This window comes from Chanodichthys erythropterus, chromosome 9 (genome assembly GCF_024489055.1).
Source record: "Chanodichthys erythropterus isolate Z2021 chromosome 9, ASM2448905v1, whole genome shotgun sequence".
Lineage (NCBI taxonomy): Eukaryota > Metazoa > Chordata > Actinopteri > Cypriniformes > Xenocyprididae > Chanodichthys > Chanodichthys erythropterus.
In genome coordinates, this window is record NC_090229.1 from 23,590,511 (window position 1) to 23,617,628 (window position 27,118).

At 38.8% G+C, this 27,118-nt stretch overlaps 1 protein-coding gene across 1 annotated transcript; it reads right to left on the reverse strand.

The window, feature by feature from the left end:
- Positions 1 to 2,448: 2,448 nt before the first annotated feature.
- LOC137026537 (DLA class I histocompatibility antigen, A9/A9 alpha chain-like) lies at positions 2,449 to 24,838 on the reverse strand. Its single transcript, XM_067393920.1, has 6 exons — positions 24,489 to 24,838; positions 18,574 to 18,825; positions 18,099 to 18,374; positions 17,628 to 17,918; positions 17,242 to 17,367; positions 2,449 to 4,503 (listed from the first exon to the last, which is right to left on the reverse strand). The coding sequence occupies exons 1-6, from the start codon at positions 24,535 to 24,537 to the stop codon at positions 4,397 to 4,399; spliced, it is 1,101 nt and encodes a 366-aa protein (XP_067250021.1). The 5' UTR covers positions 24,538 to 24,838; the 3' UTR covers positions 2,449 to 4,396.
- Between the last annotated feature and the right edge of the window lie 2,280 nt (positions 24,839 to 27,118).

Consider the following 27,118-nt stretch of genomic DNA (forward strand, 5'->3'; position numbering starts at 1 on the left):
ATAGTATTTCATGTTAAACAGGCTGTGTTTTTTTTTGTTTTGTTTTTTTTTTTGTTGGTGCTTGAAGTAAAGCTGTGCTTAATTTTCATTGATGACTGCGGTGTTAGGAAATATTATAGTCTACACTCTTAATACTTTTAATTATAGGCCTATAATTCATTGTATAATAGTCCTAAGAAAATGTTTAAAACATTTTCAAAGATAGCTAATAGACTAATCTTTTATTATCCTCACAGCACGGATAATATTAATTTAATAATAAAAGAAGCCGAACCTAAAAGTTATAATAATAGACTAGAAGAATGTAACAGGCCTACATTAATTGGAAATACCAAATCCTCTTATTATTGCCAAGATTTGATGCTTTTGACAATATCTCTGGCTATCGTTGATACATGATCATCGTCTGTTGACGCAACCGTGGTTACCGCAAGTGTGATTGACGTCACACATGCACAGCGCATGCGCAAACGTTTTAATCGGAATGTATATAAAACACATATAAATGGATATTTGAATCAGATTACGTTTAGAGTACATGTAAACAGATTCAATTCATTCGGAGTGATGAAAATTGATGCATGTACGTACCCATTGAGGAACATTGTTTTTAAAGAATCTTGCAAAGTATTCTTTTTACACACTCTTTCACAGCTCTGCCCATCTTTACTTCTGAGGGACTCTGCCTCTCTAAGGCCCCGTCCACACAGAGATGCGTTTTTGTGAATACGCACAAATTTTATATCAGATAGTTGTTTCGTCCACACGGATCCGGCGTTTTCGGAAGGTGAAACCGCTATTTTTTTAAACTGGGTCACAGAGTGGATAAATCTGAAAACGCCGTCTTTACGTTTTCGTGTGGACAGCCAATCCGTATATTTTGTGAAACGATGATGCCATCACCCCACATGTCGAGCCTAGTCAGACGGCGCTAACAGCACAAAACAGCAACAACAATAGCAGACTCTAGATGCTTGTGTTCATGCTGCAGAAGCTACTGAGCCAAAATAAAGTGTTATTTTTAAGCTTTAATATAGTTTGTATAGAGCGTACAAGGTTTATGCGCATGCTCCAAGTCTTATTCTCTGCTTTAAGTGTATGTCTGTGGCAGAATAGAGTGCCCCAGGGATGATGCGAGTTAGCATTTTAGGACTCCACGCCGTAAAGTCTATGGGTTTTTTTAATGGGTTTTTGCTAAATTGTCTGAAATAAGGTCTGTGGTTAACAAAGCCTCTAAATACTTTCACGTTTTGATCTATGACATAAAACACACCAGTTATAACCCACTTGTGATTTTTTAAACTTTTGGGGCCCTATTTTAACGATCTAAACGCAAAGTGTAAAGCGCACGGCGCAGGTGCACTCAGGGCGTGTCCGAATCCACTTTTGCTATTTTAACGACGGAAAAACGGTCTGTGCGCCAGGGTGCATTTTTGAAATGGGTTGTCCCTATTCTCTTAATGAGTAATGGGCGTAACGTTCAATAAACCAATCAGAGTGTCATCTCCCATTCCCTTTAAGAGCGAGATGCGCTCGCGCCATGGCGGATTGCTTTTTACATGGCAGAATTTGTTGGCGGAAAAGCTGAACGCTTTTCAAGCGAAAAAAACTATCTGCTCATGCGCGAAGTTAAAGCGGGCTTGCAAATGCAGGCTTTCAAATAGCTCCGCGTGATGAGTTAGTTAATATATATGTGTGTGTATTGGCACGATTGTTCAATTAATTAGCAAATTTCGTTCATCATTATAATTAGTAATAGGCTGAATTGAAAATAGGTAGCCTAATTCTAATACACGCAATGACTATTCATCATTACATTTTTAGATTTATGTAGCCTACGCAATAATATTCTTTTACACTGTAATCCTTTTGTTTTAAATATTTGGCATGTTTGTGTGATGCGCATCCCTGTGTGTAATAAGCAAAGTCAACGCGCACTGTGGACACGCCCAGAGGCGCAGTTTCTACCACATCTTTCTATGTGAAGATCCCAAGAAGGTATTTGATTTAATAAGGAAAACTAATAAGGTACAAAATAGTACATTTGTGATGGCAATAAAGCAGAGTACAAACATTTGAAACTCTGGTAAAATGATGCATTAGAAATTGAATTGAATAATCAAACACAGACGACCCTGGTGGGACTAAATGAATGTATTTTAAATAAAGCTTATAACAAAAACAGGACAAGTATCAGATTAAAATAGTAAAATAAAAGAGGGAGAGAATCATGCAATAATTAAAAGTAAACAAACAAATGTAGAACAAAGTTGCATGAAGGGGGGTGTTGATATCAGCCACACCTTGCTTCATCAGGGAATGCAACTTTTCTAGGCTACTCGTACCTCTTCTGCTTATAAAGAATAACAATGACAACACAATTGAGATTTAAGACGAAAAATCATTTATTGAAATAAGTGATTTATAAGTAATAATGACAACACAACTGTGATTTGAAGATAAAAGAAAAAAAGCTGTCATAAAGAGATATCTTGGAGGAAGAAACATGTTCAATAACATGTTTGTGTGTAACCAAGTGAAAAGAAGTTAGCTGTTTATGAAGTACAGCTGTTATGAGAGATATATAGATAACTTGTTTATGGATAAACAGTGAAAGAATTATGAGAGATAACTTTTCATGAAAAACAACTGCAAAAGAGATAAATTGGAGGAAAATATATGTTTGATAACTTGTTTATGTGTAAACAGTGAAAAAGAGTTATGAGAGATAACTATTCATGAAAAACAACTTTAAAAGAGACATTGGAGAAAAATACGTTTGATAACTTGTTTGTAAAGCAGTGAAAAAATGCACGATAATTTGTATATGATAACTGATGAAAACAAGACAAATGGGTTTTTATAAAGCTGGTAATAATAGCTTAAGATAATAGCTTATTATATATAGACAGAAGAGGGGAATTCCCAAGAAGATGACATCAAGTAGTCAGATAGTCTATAAAAGGCTGGAACATGAAGAGAACAGGAGTGGCTTCTTCGCACCTGAGGCTGCCTCTCCGACACCAGAACCAATGCTGATGATGCCTCCATCGCTGATATTGCATTGACTGAAGAACATTGTAATACTTATACTTTATTTAATTACTTGTATTAGAATGTTAGTAGAATATATGGAATGCTAGTAATATTAATGTAATAAATAAATGAACTTATAACTTTATAATTAAACTTGGCCTCATGTGGCATTGATCTAAGTCGTTGAGCCTGAACAGACCACAGAGAAGTCTTCTGTCTGATTGTAAGTATTTTAAAATGCTTATAATTTAGGTAAGATTTGACTTTCTTACCTAACTTGAGAATAATAAAAATAAGGTAAAGGTGCTTAACCCTTAAATGCATGACTGTTTCGCCAGTCATTCTTACATATTCGGGTCTTTAGCGACCCGGATCTATATCTAACAGGGAAGGATCTCAACCTGTCGCGATAATATAAAACTCCTCTGATATTAGAATAACAATTACAGAAGAATAAAAGAAATCATATTTTGTTACCTTTTGGAGCTTGAAAGGGCTCAGTTTGAGCAGATGTTTTATGCCATCATCACTGTCCTCGTCGGAGCTCATTTCCCAGTTAATTCAGCAAATAATGGGCTAGTTTTATATTTGAGGTCACGAATATGAGCCCATTCGCGATCTCAAACGTACTCTCAAAAACTATATAATTTTCAACATCTTCAAAATCAATATTTTGATCACTAACAGCTTCACCAGATTCATCTTGTAACAGTTACAGTCATATTTTATTGCTTTCAGTACTTGCTCTGCAGTAAATCACTGAGCCATTTCATGTTTTTCTTATTATTTCGTTTTCTGTCTGAATGAGTCGTCACTTCAGCATTGTGTATCAGACATTGCCACCTTGTGGAATAAAGGTGAATTCCACTTATTCAGTCATCTAAGATTCAATTATTGTTGTGCAGAAAAAAAAAATACGTACACTCATACACACCTCGGGTCATTAAAATTTTTTTTACAAAAAAAGAAAACAAAAATAGGCATTCTTTTATAATTTTATGATTTTTTTCTTGTTATATTCTTTATAATGAATTGATTGAGGAATACCAAGAAGGTTGATGTCTAACTTTAAAAAATGAACGAGGAGGAGGTTAGTGAATGACGTCCCGGGTCACTAAAGACCCGAGGTATGCATTTAAGGGTTAAAGATGCATCATAAAACAGTCTTTAGTAGCTTTCTGGGCATTGAGTGTTAATTGTCTTGCTGGCAATGCAGGCCTCACTGAGCCATCGGAATTTATGAAAAATATCTTAATTTTGTTGTGAAGATGAACGAATGAGGGTGAGTAATTAATGACAGAATTTTCATTTTGGGTGAACTAACCCTTTAATGTTTCTGTGCACTAGAGGGCACTCTAGTTCACTTCCTTGTATGTTGTGTTGAAGTAAGCAAGGTGATGTTTAGGTTATTGAGGGCCCTAAGCAAATCTCCAGGAAGGGGCTTCGTGAACATCCCAGGTCCTCGTCCTGAATACAAGTGACACAGTGAAACCAGATTAAACACAGAGGAACACTACAGAAACATAACACTACATACTGTGAACTCTGAAAGCATCTAAAAGAACTCATGTTTGGTGTTTTTTCTACAACCCGAATTCCAGAAATGTTGGAACGTTTTTTTATTATTATTATTATTTGAATAAAATGAAAACTAAAAGACTTTCAAATCACATGAGCCAATATTTTATTCACAATAGAACATAGATAACATAACAAATGTTTAAACTGAGAAATTTTACAATTTTATGCACAAAATGAGCTTGGTGTTGGAATTTGGTCCTATTCTTGCCTTTTCAGCTGCTGAAGAGTTGGTGGTGGTCTTTAATGTATTTTTCTCCATAGGTGAAAGATCTGGACTGCAGGCAGGACAATTCAGGACCCGGACTCTTCTACGACGAAGCCGTGCTGTTGTAATAGCTGCAGTATGTGGTTTTGTATTGTTCTGCTAAAATACACAAGGCCTTCCCTGAAATAGACGTCGTCTGGAGGGGAGCATATGTTGCTCTAAAACCTTTATATACCTTTCAGCATTCAGTGCCTTCCAAAACATGCAAGCTGCCCACACTATATGCACAAATGCACCCCCATACCATCACAGATGCTGGCTTTTGACCTGAAAACTGATAACATGCTGGAAGGTCTCCCTCCTCTTTAGCCCGGAGGATACAGCATCCGTGATTTCCAACAAGAATGTCAAATTTGGACTCGTCTGACCATAGAACACTTTTCCACTTTGAAACAGTCCATTTTTAAATGAGCCTTGGCCCACAGGACACGATGGCGCTTCTTGACCATGTTCACATATAGCTCCCTTTTTGCATGATAGAGCTTTAGTTGGCATCTGCAGATGGCACGGCGGATTGTGTTTACCGACAGTCATTTCTGGAAGTATTCCTGGGCCCATTTAGTAATGTCATTGACACAATCATGCTGATGAGTGATGCAGTGTCGTCTGAGGGTCCGGAGACCACAGGAATCCAATAAAGGTCTTCGGCCTTGTCCCTTACGCAAAGAGATTTCTCCAGTTTCTCTGAATCTTTTGATGATGTCATGCACTGTAGATGATGAGATTTGCAAAGCCTTTGCAATTTGACATTGAGGAACATTGTTTTTAAAGTATCTTGTGAAGTAATCTTTTTACGCACTCTTTCACAGATTGCCCATCTTTACTTCTAAGAGACTCTGCCTCTAAGACATACCTTTTATAACTAATCATGTTACAGACCTGGTATCAATTAACTTAATTAGTTGCTATATGTTCTCCCAGCTGAATCTTTTCAAAATGTTTTGTTTTTTCAGCCATTTGTTTCCCCTCATGCCAACTTTTTTGAGACCTGTAGCAGGCATCAAATTTGAAATGCTCTTATGAAAAAGAAGTTTATTTAAGTGTGCTATTAGTATACTTCTTTTAAACAAAAAAATAAGAAAGTATACTTTCAGTCTACTTTTTATATACTTCTCAGAAATATACTTTATGTACTTCTGAGAAATATATATTTAAAATTGCACTTAAGTATACTTGACTTGTACCGACAGAAAAGTCTAAGTATATTTGGCCTATACTTGGACTCAGTCTTTTAATAGAGATTGTGCGAGCATAAGGGGCGCTCTAAGGGTTCGTTTAGGCACTAGTACAAATGGTGGTTGGAGTTTCCGGTTAGAGAAACTGGAGCGAGAGAGCGGGTCCAATTTGAAGAATTTTATTCAAATTACAGCTGCATGTATGAAGCATTATAGGCATTTGCCCATAGGGGTATGTGTGGTCTACAATGGACAAAGAAAACAAAATACAATATAAATTTACTGATATAAACAGAATTACAAATAACATAAAGAAAAATTAACCTTAATACAGTAGTAGTATCATTAAATAAATTATAAAGTATCAAACATGAGGTAAACCACAGCTTCACATTATGAGAATATAACGATCATTATTAAACTGGTACAGTTCACTAATGACTATAACAGAATGTGCAAATATCTAAATTGAACAGCTTAGAATGTAAAAACAATAACTTACTTCTTAATCATTCACTCACAGGAACAACAAACATGCAGATGTACAAATTCTGGTGCAAAGAATAAGTCAGCTTTCCCACCGATGCAATGCCTCCTGATACTGACATGTCCCGACTTGTCCAGGCAATAATAAAAGATACATACATAAAGATACCTCTAGGGGGCATCGTTGGGCTTTCATACATAGCCGCCCCCAAATGTTACTTGGAACATTTGAACATGGTGGAAAGCCCTACCTAAGTGGCAGGATTGGAGTTGTCGTCCATAAGCTTGGGAAGTGGGATCAACCGGGCCACCGGTCTAACATAAGTTCGATCTTGAACCTGAACTGTAACTGTTCTTATGCGTCCATCTGGTCCAGGAAAGGTGCGGGTCACCTTGCCCACTGGCCAGAGGGCTCGTGGAAGTTGTGGATCCATGATGAGCACTACCTGGTCAATCCTGAGTTCGTCACTGTCCCTTTGCCATTTTTGTCTTTCCTGTAGACTTGGCAGGTAGTGAGTAATAAATCTAGCCCAGAATTGATCTGCAAGTATTTGACTATGCCTCCACCTCCTGGTTCCCAAAAGATTGCTGGAGTCATACATTACTTGTGGGAGAGAGGAGTCATGGCGACCCATAAGCAGGATGTTAGGTGTGATTGGGTCTGGGTCTGCGATATCGGATAAAACATAGCCTAAAGGCTTAGCATTCATGATGCCCTCCACCTCAATGAGAACAGTGCGGAGGACTGTCTCAGGGACTGTCTGTTCCTTCAGAATGACCTTCAAGGCTTGTTTCACTGATTTTACTTCCCTCTCCCAAATGCCACCAAAATGCGGAGCACTGGGAGGAATGAAGCTGAAAGAGATTTTTTGTTCAGCTAATTGCTCCTTTAATTGAGGTGCCATAGCCTCGTATGCCTCTTTAATCTCTCTGTTCCCTCCAACAAAATTGGTGCCATTATCAGAGAAGAGCTCGAATGGCTTGCCTCTTCTAGCTATAAATCTCCGTAAAGACATTAAGAAGGCATCAGTGTCGAGACTTTCAAGTAGGTCCAGATGGAGGCATCAGGTGGTCATACATTTGAACACTATTCCCCATCTCTTTCCAGTGCGTCGTCCTATTTTTACTGTAAATGGGCCAAAACAGTCCATTCCAGTGGAATAGAAGGGGGGCTTATAAATCCTAAGATGAGCTGGTGGGAGATCTGCCATCATGGGGATGTTAGGTTGGGCACGCCACTTTTGACATTCAATACAGGCGAGTTGATGTTTTTTGATGGCCGCTCTACCTCGCAAAATCCAATAGTGACGTCGGAGCTCTGCAAGCACTCTTTCTGGCCCGGGGTGAAGTAGATTGGCATCATATTCCTTAATAAGGAGTTTAGTTAGATGTTGATGGAGATCAAGAACTATAGGATGTAGGGCATTCATGTCTATATGTTCAGCATGACGTAGTCTCCCTCCAACCCTAATTAGCCCAGCATCTTCATCATATTCAGGAGACAAGGACACTAACCGGCTATTAGATGGTAAGGGTCGGTTTGCTGAGAGAGCCTTAGCCTCTTCTGGAAAGGAATCTCTTTGGGCTCGTTGGAGGAGGAGCTTTTCTGCTGTAACATAATGCTCAGCTTCATCCATTTGTGCGGGAGATTTAGCCGCCCCGTGTAAGCACGCCACTGTGGCCTTTACCAAGTCCTTCCAGGTGTCATACTGATTTGCATCTGGGAGTTGTAAATCAGGACTGGTACACAGGTGGAGGCAGAGTGCTGACTTCTTTAATTCAGCATCTGGTTCAGGGTCAGCAGCCGGCATGGTTGGCCAAGAGGCTTCAGATTGATACAAGAAGTCTGGTCCATCAGCCCAACGGCATGATTGAATCAACTCCTTTAAGGACTTTCCACGCGTTATGTCGTCTGCTGGGTTATTTCCTGAATCCACATACCTCCAGGAATTAATGTCTGTGAGGGACTGAATTTCAGCGATTAGAGTTCCTACAAAGACTTAATACCTGCAGGAGTCAGACAACAGCCAGCGAAGGACAGTGGTGGAATCTGACCAGAGAACAACTTGCCAGATGGTGACTGTAAGTTCTGTTTGGAGGACTTTAGCTATTTGTGCACCAGTAAGTGCTGCACTCAGTTCAAGTCGTGGCATCGACATTTGTTTCCTGGGTGCTACACGGGAATGAGCCAGCACAAATGAAATGTGTACATAGCCATCTTTGTCTTCTGTGTGCATATATGATACTGAGCCATAGGCTCTCTCGGAGGCATCACAGAAAACATGTAGGTCTCTGGTACATGCCTCATCAAGTACCTGAGATAGAGTGTAGCATCTGGGAACCTCTAGATGCTCCAAATCAGGTAGTTCCTGTACCCAGGTTTGCCATCTATTTCGTAGGCTGTCAGACTCAATGAGGTCATCCCATCCCACATGAATTTTCCACAGATCCTGAATGAGTATCTTGGCTTGGGTGGTGAATGGAATCAGGAAACCAAGAGGGTCATACTGCGATGCCAGTACCTTGTAGATATTTCTTAATGTTGGTTTGAAACATTCCACTTGGCGAGGTTTGTATCCTAGGGAATCATTGAGACAGTTCCATCGTAATCCAAGTGTGCCCTCTAAAAGATCTGAACTCTTTTGGAATAACCATAGCTCACTGTTCTGTGACCTTGCTTCTGATGGAAGGTGCTCAATGACTTCTGGTTTGTTGCTCGCCCATTGGCAAAGATCGAACCCTCCATTAAGCAGCAATTGGCGTAGACCATCTACTAGAGCTCTTGCCTTTTCAGTAAATTGTGTACTTTGAAGACAATTGTCTACGTAGAATGACTGCATCACTGATTCGACTAAAATGGGATCAATTTCGCTGTTGTCATGGGCTACTTGTTGCAGTGCATATATAGCACAACAAGGACTGCACGTCGTACCGAACGGTAGCACTTGCCACTCATAGATCTTTGGCCGCTCAGTCCTTTGCATGTTTCTCCAGAGGAAGCGCAAGATCGCCTTGTCATCTGGCAGTAGGCGAACTTGGTGAAACATACCTTTCACATCTCCGCTTACAGCCACGGTATGCTGTCTGAACCGAAGCAGAACTCCAAGCAGAGATGGACCAAGTATGGGACCAGGAATAAGGTGTTCATTTAATTACTGACCCTGATACTGGAAATAACAGTTAAACACAATCCTGTTTTTGCCATTGTGTTTCACCATATGGTGAGGAATGTACCAGGATTCAGTGGACTTCTCAGCTTCCTGAGGGGAGATTTCTGCCACGTAGCCAGACTGTTCTAATTTGTCCATCTCAGTACAGTATGCTTCAGAGAGGTTCAGGTCTTTGGCGAGTCTCCGTTCAGTGCTGCGAAGGGATGCCAGTACTGCTTCCTTTGGGGCTTTAAGGGTGACAGCATTTGGTCGTCTGAGCAAAGGAGTGGCATATCGTAGAGTGCCATCTACCTCTACCCTCTTAGTGTGGGATTGGAGTAGTGCGAGAGCGTGCTGGTCCTCTTTGGAACGAGTAGCTGTTGTTTCGTTTATGTAAGGTAGAGTGTCAATCTGCCAAAGACGCTCAACGTTCTTGAGTAGCTCAGCATTCTGAGTATCTATAGAAATGTTCAGACATTCTTGGTCACAAGGAGCAGTTTGATTGTACCCAACAGGGCCTTGGAGAGTCCAACCGAGTCTGGTGTGAACAGCTATGGGTGCATTAGGAGGTCCCATTCGTATGGGCTGGACTGGCACGAGTAGGTGAGGCATGTCTGACCCAATGAGTAGCAAGGGTTGTGCTCGCTCAATCTGTGGCAATGGTAAGGACTGGATATGGGCATATTTTCGTTGGAGAGCAGCTACTGGATAAGAGTGTTCAGACAGTCTCAGATTCTCTGCAGTGAAGGCATGATTAATCTGAAACTTCTTAGTTGGTCTATTTAAAGGTGACACAGAGAGGGAAACAGATGCTCCATTCAAGTGAAGTACATCCTGACGTATTGTATGTAAGGTGAGTGTTTCAGGCACTGTGGTAAGGTTTAACTCTTCCACAGCCTGTGGCAGTACGATGCTACGTTCAGAGCCATCGTCTAACACGGCATATGTCTCCATGGCTTTGTCTCTGTGATGAAGCAGGACCTTAACTACCTTTAGCATCACCTTTGGAGATCGATTGGGACGATCTAAGTACACCTGGGAAGGGGGAACATTGACCAGAAGAACACTCTTGTGTGTCTGCAAGGCCACTTCATGGAGAGCAGTAAGGTGAACCTCTTTGCAAGTCTTGCATCCTCGCTTCAGAGTGCAGTGGTCTGTAGCATGTGCTCTTCCACATTTCCAACACCGCTTTCATTCCGTTATCCACTTCATTATTTGCTCTGTGGTTAGTAACTTAAATTTAGAGCAAGAGTTCAGGAAATGGTCCTTATTATTGCAATAAGGACAATATGGTTGAAACTTGGGTGTCTTCACTCCTGCTTGTCCTTGAACGGGTGAGGTGCTGTTAGTGGAGTAAAGGATTGAAGTGGATCTGTCCTTAGGGCGAGAAGGTGGGCGTGAATCTTTCTTGGTAGTCCTGGTTACCTCACTTTGATAGAGTGCTGCTGCCCTGTTTGAAATACGCTTAGCCTGAGATTTCAGCTGTAGCCAGGCAGAGAAATCAGGCAGGGTGTAAGTACGGTCTGTGCTAGTTTGGAGAATACCATGGCTAAAGCAGTACTCAACAAAACTGTCACGGTATGATGGTGACATTTTGCTCAGTAGGCGATCAACATGAGATCCACACCTTAACTCATAGCCATTTGGACCCTCTAGTGTTCTGAGCATCCCTACCAATGAATGGATGGATAGGGCAAAGTCATCAAAAGCTTCAGCATCTCCGAACTTAACAGCAGGAGCATTCAGTATGGCACCTAACTCACACTGGACTAGTTGGCGTGGTTGACCATATTTATCTTGCAGTGCTTGTAGTGCCGCTGTGTATGGCCGGGGATCGTGCATATACGCCTTGGCAAGCTGAAGAGCACTGGGAAGCTTTAAATGACCTAGGAGCACTTGATACTTGTACTGTTCACTTAAGTGCTGTTGGCTATTCATTAAATTGTCCAATGCCATTTTGAGCAGAGCAAAGTCACTTTCACGCCCTGATTCAAAGGTTGGTATGACGGGTTTTGGGATACCATAGGCAGAAGCAGCTAACATCTCTAATCCGGGAGGCTGGGCTTGAGGTATATAGATTGCTGCCTGAGCTGGAGGGGCATGAGATGGAACTGGATGAGGCACTGGGAATGCCACTGGATTGTGAGGATACAGCAATTGGTGTGGGTGAGGATGTACTGAAGCCCCCAAGGCTACAGGATCCAGAGGTGAAGCTACTGAGGGAGGCACACTAACAGCAGGTATCTGATGGTAGGTTACAGTGGTGACAGGAGGGGTTGGCTGCACTGTAACTGTAGCTGGGTTAATAGGATAAGGACCAGTGAAAGCAGTTCTAGACACCGAAGTGGACACAGCCGCTGCGAGGGGGGGTGATGACCATGTCACTACATCAGAATGGCGGACATCGGGAGTAAAGTCCTGAGCACTGGAGAAAGCTTCAGCTGCTAAGGCTGTGGTTGGTAACACGTGTGGTGCTGGAGGAGGCAATACTGATGCCTCAGAGGTAAAAAAGACAGGGTGTGGTGTAGAATGTCCCTGCATTTCCTGGGCAGATGATATAAAAATATCACTAGCAGCAGCTCTCTGTTGAGGTGAGCTTACTCCCGGTAGTGCTTCAGGTAAATCACTGGCGATGCCAGACTGTGATCCAGATCTGCTAACATTGTGGGTGTCCAGTTTAAGGAGCGAGGTGACTAGCTTGGCAACCACAAGCTCATTTTGTGCTTTCTTGAGACGCCGTCGTGCTGCGATTTGTTTAGCCAAAGCTTCTCTGGCTTTGAGTGCCTCTCTAGCTTGATCATCAAGTCTTTGACATTCCTTATCTGCTGTATCATCCTCTTCAATCTGACGTTGTAATTCCTCTAGTTCAAGAGCCTTTAGTCTTTCCTCCAGCACTGCAGCTTGGACGTCAGAAAGGGCGTGTCTTGGAGATCGGCTTGATGCAGCGTGATCTGTATTTAGTGTTGGAGGCTGTACCAGAAGAAATGGACTTAGAGGAATGTCTAGAATGTCTTTGGGAAGAGGCATCAGCTGCGGGGGGTGCTGATTGCAAGTGCGCGGGAAGCTGGACTTCGTAATCCTCAAGATGGGCTGGAAGATGTCGCTCTCTTTGTGTGCGGGTTCGAACTGCAGGATCTGCTGTACTTGCAGGATCAGGATCCATCTCTACAGATGTACCCTCCGGCTCGAAGGACCATGTGCGAGCGTAAGGGGCGCTCTAAGGGTTCGTTTAGGCACTAGTAGAAATGGTGGTTGGAGTTTCCGGTTAGAGAAACTGGAGCGAGAGAGCGGGACCAATTTGAAGAATTTTATTCAAATTACAGCTGCATGTATGAAGCATTATAGGCATTTGCCCATAGGGGTATGTGTGGTCTACAATGAACAAAGAAAACAAAATACAATATAAATTTACTGATATAAACAGAATTACAAATAACATAAAGAAAAATTAACCTTAATACAGTAGTAGTATCATTAAATAAATTATAAAGTATCAAACATGAGGTAAACCACAGCTTCACATTATGAGAATATAACGATCATTATTAAACTAGTACAGTTCACTAATGACTATAACAGAATGTGCAAATATCTAAATTGAACAGCTTAGAATGTAAAAAACAATAACTTACTTCTTAATCATTCACTCACAGGAACTACAAACATGCAGATGTACAAATTCTGGTGCAAAGAATAAGTCAGCTTTCCCACCGATGCAATGCCTCCTGATACTGACATGTTCCGACTTGTCCAGGCAATAATAAAAGATACATACATAAAGATACCTCTAGGGGGCATCGTTGGGCTTTCATACAGAGATATACTTAAAAGTATATTTATAAAAGTATAGTACAAAAGTACATTGATTGAAAATACTGATTTATAAAGAAAACAGATATAGGCCTATTTCTAATTCTGAGTATCTGAATTTTTGTGTAGGCTATTCCACCAGTAGTATACATAGGAATGTACTTAAAATCTACTTCACTCTTTCCTCGCCATTGACTGAATTTTCAGCCTATATGGTAGGGGGCGCTGTTATACATCTTCTGGAAGAGTACAGAATCTCTGTATTAAAATGCAGGAGAAGAAGCTGAAACAAGTGATAGATTACTCATCAAACATTAACTGCATGTAAATCAAAAATGCCTAACGTTACTGAATGAGGACTATGAAGCTTTGGGGGTGTTTATGGACTCGATCTACTCCACCTGTGTTTGATCTATAGACTGGTTTGATCATCATTAGCCGCTTTTCCACTGTCGGGCCAGTGCGAGCCAGGGCTAACAACGTGCCGGGCTGGGCCTATGGCCACAGACCTTAGGCACCAAGGCCAAAATCAAGTTGCGTTTCCACTGTCGGTCCGCTAGCTCCGCAGCGCTGATCTAAAAACCGCCCTTAAACACACCTCCCTTGATCAAACGTCACACAACCCAACCCATTTCAGCGTGTAGACCATCACCTGACTACGATTAGCTCCGCCTTTCACCTCGACCGCGCCTCAAGCCCCAGCTGGCCCGCTTTGGACCAAGGTTTTCGGCGGATCGAAAAACCCGTGCCTTTGGCACTGAGGAAGCACCGAAGAGGCACGATCAAGCCCCGGAAGTGACAGTGGAAGCGCAACCGGCCCTGGCACGCACTAGCACACCCGCCTTTGGCCCGGCAGTGGAAACGCGGCTATTCTGAATCCCATCCGGACATGGTCTTTGACAAAGGCTACGTTCAGTTCGTTTTTTAAATGCCCTTCCCTCGCTAACTTCCCGATCGTGACTCGGATGTACGTCATTGCTTACGTTGCACGAGTGCCCACTTCTGGCGGAACCTTTGCAATGGGCTAAATTGGAACATCCTAAGCCCTTGATCACTTAGAATCCGCAATGGAGCTGATTTATTATTATTTGTTTAATACAGCAATCTACATGTATATATGTGTGTTTTAAATGTTAAAAAAATAATTAATATATCAAAGAGATGTTTGTGGTGGGGTAAATTATGCCGCATTCCAGGCAACCCGTAACCCGTGTTTTTCCAACCTTCTACCCATGAAAGTGCACTGGAACAGCAGTCAAAGCCGTGACTTCCCACCCGTGAACTCGTACTAGATCGATGTACTCCCAGTTACAAGTTCTGACGTCACACAGCCCGCGAAACAACAATGGCAGCCAGCCACCTCGGATGCTGTGTTTATGCAAGTGCACGGTAAAATAAAAGGTATAACAGCTTCTCTTGCCTTATGCGCCATTTTCCACCTCTGTTTCCCTCAAATAAGCAAGGAGTGCACCTTTAGTGATAGAAATAATTGTTAATGAGCATAAGCCACATACGGTCCGCCATGTTGGTTTGTTTACACTTTTACGTAGTTTTTTTTTTTTTTCATGGAATGCTACAAAGTCGTGAGCACGATTTTAGCCCCGATTTTGGCTCGTTTTGAGAAATCGCAGACAAACGCCCGAAATCACAGGCAAAACGGTGCTCGTTCACGCGAGTGACAATCACGCAGTGTGAATGAGCAAAGACGCAATCTGAGAGAATCGCAGACGAGTCGCCGACACCCGTGAGATATGTGGCATGCTAAATATCTGGACCTATCGTCGATTCAAAATCCTGCTGTGTGAAAAGTGTTCTGACTGAAAACTACATCGGCGATGACTGACAGCCAATGAGAGAGCAAGATACAGAGCAGTGGGGAGTTCAGGGAGGAGTTATAGACCAAAATATCAGCAAGCATGGCTTTGTTTCAGATAAACATTACAATTCTATCAAACAAAAACAAAGCACAAACATTTGCTTGACCATCCGCAACAGCAGCACATTGAAAAGTTATGTATTTAGCTCCAACTGTCCTTGCAGAACACACAATCCTTGTTCTTCGCGTCTCCTCCTCCATATTCTTCTTTTCTTTATGTTGTTTTCGCTGCAAATCAGCACACAGGCAATTCGTATTTCAAGCTTCTTGCGGGCTACTATTTTTAATAATAATCCCACTGTGTGTCTCAATCAGCTCCGTAGTTCAGTAGTCAGGGCACTGATCAGGGTATCAGCCACATTCTTTCATTACATACAGATTCACGACTATAGGGAGCTAGGGAGCTGATTGAGACGCAGGGCCAGTCTCACGTGAGAACTCCGGTCTTGAACGCGTGATATCGCGTCGTTTCCTTTTCATGTATCGCGTGTGTTTGGTTGTGAAACGTAGTTTGTGTGCCAGACAGAGTTGTCGGCGATTCTTCCTATTGTAAAGTCATGCAGTGTGAAACCTTCTGTCGCCGATCCATCGTGCAGTTTGAACACAGCAGCGACTGAATGCTGGCCAAGATAGTCATGCAGTGTGAAAAGAACAGTGACCCGACTATTTTGAAAATCGTGCAGTCTGAACTCGGCATTACGGGCTCAAAAACCTGCCTGGAACGCAGCATTAAACGCGATATGCAGTGACGTCATAATCGTGTTGCATTGTGGGTTATGGAGCTGCCTGAAGTGTACATATGAAGTAGACTCGCTCCCTCGGTTAGGTGAAAATCAAGGGAGCGAGGGTCTGTCCCATAGACTGTAAGGTCTGTCCGTATTATAGACTGTAAAAAAATATAAACTTCCCTCGTCCACTTCACGAAGTGGAACTCACTTCAAAATGGCAGCAGGGATTCCCCCGAGGGGAAGTGCTTAGGGAATTTCGTGAGTGCGTGTCTAAAACTGCAGTGGAACGCAGCCAAAAATGCATCTTTCTTAGCCTTTTGTTTGAAATGTTTTCTTTTTTTTATTTTATGAAACTTACCCACATTTAAGTGTTGATAAAAAAGGATTCATGAAGCTAGAAAAAAATGTTTTTAAAAGGGAAAGAGTTAAAGTACAGTTAAATGTTTTTCAAGTCTAAAAAATAAATGATTAAATAGGAACATAGTACTTAATGTGCAAAAATAATATATAAAAAATAAACTATAAGTGTGTCATGTTAACTTAAAGAAAACTTATAAATATTCTTGCACTAAACTAGTAGTTTACTGAGAGTATATTTCATATACTCTCATATATGTACGTGTACGTGTACTTTCATATACTAAAAATGTATTAAAAGTATTAAAATATTAAAATTCTAGTATACTTGTAGTACAGATGCAGTACAAATGAGAAACGTAGCTGTGAACTAATTGTGTATTTAAAGTTTACTACTTTTACACTTTTTATACTTCAATTGGGCCAATTTAGTCCCATATTAAAATAGTACACTTACAAGTTAAACTTACAAGTTACAAGTTATACTTACTACATAAAGTATACTTAAAAATATACTTGAACATTATTTAAGTATACTTGATACTTTAAGTATACTTCTTTTTCATAAGGTTGAGCTCATTTTTTGGATAAAAGTGTACAATTTCTCAGTTTAAACATTTGTTATGTTATCTATGTTCTATTGTGAATAAAATAGTGTGATTTGAAAGTCTTTTAGTTTTTATTTTTTATTCAAATTTAAAAAACGTCCCAACATTTCCGGAATTCGGGTTGTAATTGAGCATTAGATGAAATGAACTGGGCTGTACAGAACATTTACCAGAAGCTCGTCTCTTCCTCCTCCATATGTTGAGAGCAGTTACGATGAGAACAGCCACACACATTAACACCAGCACACTGATAACTGCAGAAAGACTGAAGGATCCTGGGTCATGTTCAGCCACATCTGAAACGGGTGGGATACAGTGAGATAAACAACAGGAAAATAAATTTGTAAGATATAGACATTTATTGGAATTATTTACATTTAAGTCAGTGAAAAAAGTTATTCTAAAATTGTAATCTAGTATTGTTGCATTCTCTGAAAGATGCTGTACACAAAATGTCATTGTCTTTTACACAGTGGCAATAAAGTATCTTGAATCTAATGTCTTCTTTGTTATTCAGTAGTTTTGTTTGTTCATGTGATTGTCAGTTTTTCTTTACCAAATGTAATGTCCAGTTTGTTGTCCAGATTGAGGTGTTTCATTGTACAGTTGTATTTGTGTCTTTCACGTTGTTCTTCTGCGCTGATCATCAAACTCTTCCTCATCTGGTAAGTTCCGTCTCCGTTGGGAAGAATCTCTCCTCCTGTGATCTGATCATCATCCACAGGCTGATCATCTCTGAACAGAGTCAGGTTAATGTGACGGGGGTAAAAACCAGTGGCCAGACAGCTGATCTGAAGCCCTTGAGAGTCCGTGAGTGTCTTCTTCATGAGTCTAACTCTGGGTTTCACTACAGAGAAGAAAGTCTTACTGTTGTTAAACTGTTGCATCAGTTATTTATTTATGGTTCTCATGATTCATAAAACTATCAGAGGCACATGTATTTTCTGTCAGCACAGCTGTTTGGGTCATATTTGTTGATTATATTTTTTTCTATCTTTACTGAAGTTGATCAGTATGATTCTCTCACCTTTTCTCATCACATTGTTCTTTTCCATATTCAGGTACCTTCGCAAAACTTTAATGCAAATTGGATGATAAATATTTTCATGTATAAACTTTAATTTAAGCAGTTTCACTTGGTTCCACGGTATCCATGACTTTTTCATCTGGATATCGTTTTTTTCCAGGTCGTATGTGAACTCCATTATATTTTGTCTATCAAAAGCATTCCAGATATGAAGTGGACCTGGTTTATCATCATTCAACAGTTCACATCCAGAAACACTCTGAAGAACATGAAAACCTTTAAATAAAGGAAAAATGTATGTTTTATTAGTCCTTACTGACATAATATAAAACGTAGTGAACTTAAAATAAAAATACTGGACTTCATGATTACCATCTTACATTAAAAGCTTTAATAAAATAATAAAAACACAGAAGCTACATCTGTTATTACATGATTTGTGTTTTAATAGTGATTTGTAGGCTATAGTTCTCACCATCTGTGATATTTAAGTGTTTCTTAACGGAAAAATTTTCCATCTCATTATACATGTCTTGAAATATAAAACCAGCATCACTTTGCTCTTCATCATAGTATTTTGAATCGCTGTGAGAGCGATACACAGCTTTCCATGTGGTTGAGTCATAATACATTATTTCCAGATCATCCAACATCAGCACAACACTGAACTCTGGAAATGGTGTCTGTCCAACTATATATGTCACCAAAGCCATCAGTGAGTGAGAACCTGTGGATACACAAGGACGAGAAAATAATATTAGTAGCTACAGTGTCAAATTGAACCATAACATATGGCTATTCATTCCAGACTTAACTTCCTCTGGCATTATAACTGAATATACATATGATAAATATTCAATCACATATTTATAAATTGCAAAGCTAATCAGATAAGTTGTCATCCATTAAAATATATGAGACGTAAGGTCCACCTGTTAAGATCCGTGTACTGAATCATGTACTTGATGTGAAACAGTGACACAGAGATCAATCAAAATCAGAAATCAAGAGATTGAGAGAAAAGATTTGGATGGTTGTTGCAGCATTTTCAACCATGCTGAAAAAGGGTGAAATAATATAGACAGTAAATAACAGGCAATGTTGAAGCAGAGTACAGCTAATTTGAGTCCAGGCCTGAGACTGAAGTAGGTTTATGACAAGACCATGTTACTAAAACGCTGTTAACTATATTTTTAAAAAGCAGCAGGCGGCCATTGTACAATTTTACAATTAACATAAAAAACATGAACAGATATTTCACACATATTTACATTTGTTCACCAAACAGACACATTATTTGTAATGTCTTTTCTCCAAAGAAAAGGAGAAATATTGAGTTGGGAAGTAGAGCAGCTCAGGTTTATAAAGAAGACATTTTGGAAAAACATCTGAGTGGTTGTTTATGTTGTTTAACTTTAAATAATAAATTACAATGAAATACCAATAAATGATAAATTGCCATCCTACTGTAAAAAAACTGTTAGGTAAAGATCACAATAAGGGAATAAACTCATCCACTTGACAGCTTCCTGCTTGTGCATGGAAACCAGTTTATAGGTTTAGGTACAAACACTCAAAACCATTTGTTACCATCAACATCAAGTGTTTCTTTTAATGAAATAAAAGTTAGTATCCACCTTATTTTTAAGAGGGGGCACGACCATTTGTAAATTTTTATTTGTATTAACTGTAACAGCACATTTTGCTGTTTGACATTGCAAACTGTTATTTCTTATATGTAGTGTCGTAAATTAAAACACTGTTTGTAGCACAAAATAATAGTTTTACCGTTTAATGCACCGTTCTTCTTCTAGGCCAGGGGTGTCAAACATTTTAGGTTGAGGGCCAGATTGGAAAAAAATTAACCATGCGGACCGAATTAACTTTTTTTTTTTTTTAAAACCTTAGTGCGCTGATAGTTGCATTAATATTAACCATATAAACAACTAATTCGTTTGCAAGAAAACTAGTACCCTGCTCTTTAAAAAAGGGTAGCCTATTTGTTTTTCAGCAAAAAGACTATTAGATTTTTAAAATAATGATTTATTTTTTATTAGTGATGCACCCATTTTGATTTTTCATGGCCAATTCCAATTTTTTTAGAAGCAAATTGGGAGATTCTGATATTGGTTGCAGATTTATTAAGCAAATTTGTTGTTTATTTGATCACAGGCCAAACTGGCCTCAAAAAATCTGTGTAGTTCTTTGATATTAGAGGCAAACACTGCATTTTTATCATAATCACAACAAAGATGTTATGCACATAGGCAGTTTTTTTTTATTTTTTTTATTTAAATTATTCTATAATTTACACAGCGCTGCTACTACTAAAGCTACTTGTCAGATATCTATGAGGGAGAACTCAAACGCAGGATGAATGTTAAAGGTTTATTGAGAAGACAAAATGCTAGACAAGATATTGAGGAGAGGAGGTGAACACAGTCCAAACAGTAGGAAGGGAATGAGAAACGATGACAGGCAGGCTGAGAGAGCGACCGCTGAATCCAACCCAGGTTGGCAGGAGGTTGGAGAGCAGAGACGGTATGGCAGTGCAAGACAGGAGAGAAACAGCATAGCCCAGGCAGGAACACACTGTTTGAGGAGATAGTCCCTCATGGACTCACAGGCACTGCACATGTCCGGCTGCTTGGTAGGACGGGAGAGCGGCCAAGGAAGCTCAGCCTGCTGGACAGGACTGGGAGACACAGTACCAGGATTTGACAAGACAGGACGTTAGATGGTTAGGAACAAGGCATGACTACAATGACAAATGGATACAAGAAACTCCTACAAAAATATTATAAGCTTTAGTGAACAAAAGACTAGTACACAGTGGTACAAGGTTTAATGAACTGGCAAAGACAAGAGGGAAAGAGCGCACAATATAAAGGGAGCAAAGAACATGAGGAACAGGTGACAACACTCAGACTAACGAGGACTCAACAAGCCATGTGCTCACACACAACACAAACAAAGACAACACAGACAACATGGACAAGGCTGCCAGGGCAGAACCCTGACATTACTACTTTATATGGTGATAAGAGGAAGAGCCATCAAAACTTTTCTGAAGACACTTGGTTCCCTTCAGAGATACATTCATATCATCCCCAATTCAATATTTACATTATTCTTCCTATATTTTGCGAAAAGTGAGCTTGTGCATGCTAGGCTACTGTCTTTTCTCTGCTGGCGCGTCTGTTCTCCTCTTTGTGTCCTTATTCAACTTGTGCCTGTGTTAACGTCCTGTTTAAACAAGTTAATGCACTCTCTCAACTCCTCAATGTCAATTTCTTTATCACACACATTCTGAAAGTTTTGGTCTATTTTTATGGTACCGCTCACCAAACTATTTAAAAAGCATCAATGTTGGAAGTAGCTGATGTAGAAGAATACAAATTACTAAAAAACTGAGCCACATATTTTGAAGTAACTGAAGAATTATCTACTAATTTGTTGTTAATCATTAATTTTGAGATCAAAGCAAAGTTACTGTTTCTTTTTTTGAGGCCAAAAAAATATTTTGTATTTTTTTTTTTTTTGTGTTTGATTTTTACTTGGTGTATTTGGACAACAAGAATCACAAATTCCTCTGTTTTTTTACTTTACAGGCATACGAGTGAGTATCATTAAAGTTTCTCTTCTCTTTCGTAGTGTCACTCTCCATCTCTGCGCCAAGATCCTCATCCATGTTTTTGAACTGTGCAGCGAAACGGTTGATTTTGGGATTTTAAATCCTTTTCGATGCTCCTGGGTCATTATTTGATTAAATTCAACAGTCAATAGCAACTTTTAGATAATAGTTAGCAACTTTATGAAATTTATATAATCATTTGTGAGAAAAACACGATTTGTTTCTCATTTTAGAGAATCACGACCATCCACAGCACCATCTTGGAGCTCCCCCTTGCACAAGGATACTGTTCTGTGTTCTAGCAGTGCAGAAATGTTCCCTCGCGAGGATGGTTTTCTACGCGCGGATTAAACCAGATGAACAGAAATCTGCTTTCTCTGACATGGTTTAAAATAGTTCAAGTCTAGTCCAGAGTTTAATAAACTGATTTCCTGGAGGAAGACTAGAGCTACTCCAGGACTAAACTGAGGCTTAAATTAAACCTACCAGGAGGCAGGTTTAACTTCAGATTAACATTGTTTAAAAGAAGACACATGTATTACTTGGATATATATGGATATATATATAACAGATGCTGTTCACTTTATTTAAACAATTTATTTTGATTTAACACCATTGTTTCTGGTTCAAATGTGATTGCTTCATGTTAAATTGACTTGAAATGGTTACTAAAACTCACTTGATGTTTTCATTTTGAAATAACATGTTCCAGTAAAGTAACCTAATCAAACAGGACTTTCACTTCCCATCAGCACCAGGCTGAATTGGGAGAGTAAATGTTGAAATAGTGTTATTTTTTTATTTTTTGGAAGATGAGAATATGGAGAGACTTCTTACCATTTAATGTTCTATTATGTAAAAGTTTTTGTTATGTTAGTGTTTTTTGGAGATTACCGTTGTGGTGAAGTGTTGAGCTTGTGCTTGGATTGAGGACCTGCTAACAAAAATTGTCTCTTTTATATATTGAAGCAACCACTATAATATTGCTTTGGATCAAACCAGCCCATTTTTACCAAATCAGTTTCTATCAAACCAAACCATTTCTAGACTGCCAACACTGATTATCACATGTGTAAATAGTTACATTTAGTTTGTTGCTATGTAAAGGACAAAACAAAAGCATTAATAATCATATATATATATATATATAGTACAGTCCAAAAGTTTGGAACCACTAAGATTTTTAATGTTTTTAAAAGAAGTTTCGTCTGCTCACCAAGGCTACATTTATTTAATTAAAATTACAGTAAAAAACTGTAATATTGTGAAATATTATTACAATTTAAAATAACTGTGTACTATTTAAATATATTTGACAAAGTAATTTATTCCTGTGTTGCAAAGCTGAATTTTCAGCATCGTTACTCCAGTCTTCAGTGTCACATGATCCTTCAGAAATCATTCTAATATGCTGATTTGCTGCTCAATAAACATTTATGATTATTTTCAAAGTTGAAAACAGTTGTATACTTTTTTTTTTCAGGATTCCTCGATGAATAGAAAGTTCAAAAGAACAGCATTTATCTGAAATACAAAGCTTCTGTAGCATTATACACTACCGTTCAAAAGTTTGAGGTCAGTAAGAATTTTTATTTTTATTTTTTTGAAAAGAAATTAAAGAAATGAATACTTTTATTTAGCAAGGATGCATTAAATCAATCAAAAGTGTCAGTAAAGACATTTATAATGTTACAAAAGATTAGATTTCAGATAAACACTGTTCTTTTGAACTTTCTTTTCATCAAATAATCCTGAAAAAAAATATTGTACACAAATATTTTGTACAATTGTACACATTAAATGTTTCTTGAGCAGCAGATCAGCATATTAGAATGATTTCTGAAGGATCATGTGACACTGAAGACTGGATTAATGATGCTGAAAATTCAGCTTTGATCACAGGAATAAATTACTTTGTGAAATATATTCAAATAGAAAAGAGTCATTTTATATTGTAATAATATTTCACAGTATTACTGTTTTTACTGTATTTTTAATTAAATAAATGTAGCCTTGGTGAGCAGACGAAACTTCTTTTAAAAACATTAAAAATCTTAGTGGTTCCAAACTTTTGGACTGTATATATATATATATACAAACATATTTCCAGGCATTTCTTTTTTTCCCTACAGCTGATGTATTTTGCTTGCTTTAAAAGAACTGTCTCTTGTTTAGTAAAGCTTTTTTTATTATTATTTCAGTCTTCTTCTGTTGCCATTGTTTTCCTTGGATTTGCTTCTCAGTTCCATGCAATTTTAAGCTTTTCTTGGTTCATTCCATGTTTTCTAGGCAACTTCTTTAATGCTAATTCAGATTAGCACAGTTGATTTTAAATTAAAGGTGCTCTAAGTGATGTCATGCATTTTTAGGCCAAAACATTTTTTGTCACATATAGCAAACGGGAGGAGGGAGGGTCTAGCTAGCCTCTGTTTTGTTTGACAACATTTCGAACATTAACAGGAAGTTACATCCACCCAGGATCACTTAGAGCACCTTTAATCTAGTTTATTTTAATTCAGGACTCCATAGTGCAGGTTTTAGTAATCTTTACTTAATCTGTGTTTCAGAAAGCCATTTTTTAAACCACGATTAACTATTCTAGACTAAGGCCTATCCTGTCTTAATTTAAATCCTGTCTGGGAAACCACCCCAGAATCATGTGCGTGAGATTTGAGACTATTTAACCGTCATAGAATCCTCACACAATCACAGAAAATAGCTTACTTCCACGTTGCAAGATAAGGTCAATAACTTACCTGCACTGACGACTGTCAAGCATGACAGCAGATACGCAAGCATGAGCATTCTCTAAATTAATGAATCCAGGCGTTATGGATCTCTGTAAAAAATTGTCCCTTCAAATCTCTGTCCCTTCTTAACACGATCACAAGTCGATGCAAAATCGGTCTTCAGACACACAGGTGATGTGTTGCCTACTTAATGTTCTTTGGTTGTGATCGTCTATTGTAACTTAGCTGCGTAAAAAGAAAGACAGTGGCATTTTCTTCCTCCTGTGTTACAATGTATTTTGCCTGGTCCTTTTTCCTTTTCTCTTCTTCCGTTTTTACTTTCACTTCTCTGTGGATATCTGACGTGCATGCGTCTGCTGTAATGAAGTTGTGAATATGATTTATGAACCTTAGAGTTGTGTCATATAACTCGTGTCGGTTGCGCTTGGGTCGGAGTGTTGGTGAAGCGCAACGCATTGTTATTGACAAGCTACTGGAGATGGAGAATGCGGACATTGTACTGTAGTAGCCTATACTAGATAGTTTTATTTGTTTTATCAAAACAATTGAAATAAACTTAACTGTTAATAGGAGAATCCACAGCAGATTTAAGTATGATAACATTGTGTGGCAGAATACCTGCCATAAACATCTTTCCATGCCTCAAAATGCAATGTCATTCTCTGAAGAAATATTAAAATTTTAAATGTAATGGTATGTATAGTACAGAATAGTAGAATAACAAAACACAGATCACCTTGGATCAAGAAAAAGCAGGAGATAATCTTAAAAAATTGTGTACCTACCTAGTCAAGTCACCTTTATTTTAAACAGCACTTGACTTAATTCAATACAGATTGTTTCAAAGGAGCTTTTAAGAGATAAACAGGAAAATAATGATTCAATAATGCAACCAGAATTAAATTCTGCTGTTTTAAATCAGCTCTAAAAAGACAATATTAAACCGTCATTGTATCCGTTAGTTTTCTTCTTCTTCTTCTTCCTCCTCCCCAATGGGAGTCTATGGCAGCCCTATCAACGGAACATGATGAAATTTGGCACAATTGTAGAGATGCTCATGAATAGTGATTGGACCAAATTTGGAGTAGAACCACCAGTTCAAAAATTCACTCTTATAAAGGTTATAACTTTTGAACCATTTAGAAAAATAAATCTTAGTACATCTGATTCATCTTTCATGCTGAATCAGAGGATACCGAATCTGTCAATATCGGATGAACCAGGTGTCCACCATGTTGAATTTTGTCATAAATTGCAATATATTTTGAACTATTTGATATATCGTCACAAAAATTGGTACGTATCATCATCAGAATATCCTGAAGGTACATCTTAGCGTTCCAGAGATATATAACGATTTTTGCACAAATGCTTATAACTTTTGAAAACATTGTCCAAAATTTGTATGCTTTATGTCATTTTATTCCCTGGCTAATGCAAATTCAGACAGTGTGTCATTTGTCACTTTCCTTAAATTCACCTGTCTGCCATATTGAAGTAAATGAAAAACAGTTTCGCTACTCCTGCAAATTTTGTCAATTTTTGTCCAAAATCTGCTCAGATGATCTTTGGACCGAGCCGCACAGAAATGACTGCACTGATTTTTGATATTCGCTACCGTTCCCGAGATATTCATCTCCGAATGTGACCTTGCTTGTGTTTGTTGTCTTATGTTAGTTAGCTTAGCATGCTAATCAGGTGAATTTCTTTCTAATGTGGCTCTCAGCTATTAGGTTAACCATAAGCTTCATTAACATGAAGTTAGCTTAGCATGCTAATATGGTTAACATGTTAAAGGGGTGATGAACTGAGAAATCAAATTTTCCTTGAGTTTTTGACATATAAGAGGTCATCATACTTTAAGAATATACTGTAGAGCTGAAAACTTCCTTGTTAGTCCAATAAAAGCTTTATTGACACCAGACCCAGCAAATGACAGGATTTTCAAAGTGGGGATATGACGTCAAAGGGCAGCAAGCACCGCCTCGGCAGAAATAGATCAACGCCTACTTCAACCACTTTTTTTTTTTAACCCCCGCCCACCGATTCGCATGTGACATGCAATAGAATAGGTAGCCTAAGTAACATAGGCCTACATGGTGTTAAACCGGATCAAGCTACCAAGCAATAAACATGCCGTTGAGGATTACAATATATTGTGCAGTGCCTGGACTCAACAGTAATGCAACAACATGTAAGTAACGGTGTTAATTCTAATGCCTGATCTGATATTAATGATTCAAGTACAGTCAGATGTTTTTTGTCTGTGTCAGTAAATCAAACCTGTGACTAAATGTCAACTTGCGTTGTTTCTCTTAGTAGGATGAAAATAATATGTTATCTAACTGTGATTAAATTATATAAAGAAAGCAATCAAAGAAAGCTCCCTTTGCAATCGTTGGAGCAGCATGCGCTGAAGCTGTCTGTGAGTTTATCAGTGACTGACGTGCAAAACTCCCATTTTATTAAACAAATCTCTTAGTTATATCACGTTTGCACTGTTAGTGAAGATGAAAGCATTTGTTAGTGTACAGAAATTGAGTTGCAATGATGAGATCACTTCTTTCATGTGCTCAAAAACATGTCTGTGATCGGCTACACAGTGTTCTGCAACCCTTCATGCCATGATCTAAATA

What these genes read in the sequence shown, in the direction of transcription:
- LOC137026537 (XM_067393920.1), bottom strand. Translation starts at nt 24,537, where the DNA reads ATGCTCATGCTTGCGTATCTGCTGTCATGCTTGACAGTCGTCAGTGCA. An exon ending in CTTGACAGTCGTCAGTGCAG is followed by an intron (nt 18,826 to 24,488) that starts GTAAGTTATTGA and finishes GTGTATCCACAG; the next exon opens with GTTCTCACTCACTGATGGCT. An exon ending in GAACAATGTGATGAGAAAAG is followed by an intron (nt 17,919 to 18,098) that starts GTGAGAGAATCA and finishes TCTTCTCTGTAG; the next exon opens with TGAAACCCAGAGTTAGACTC.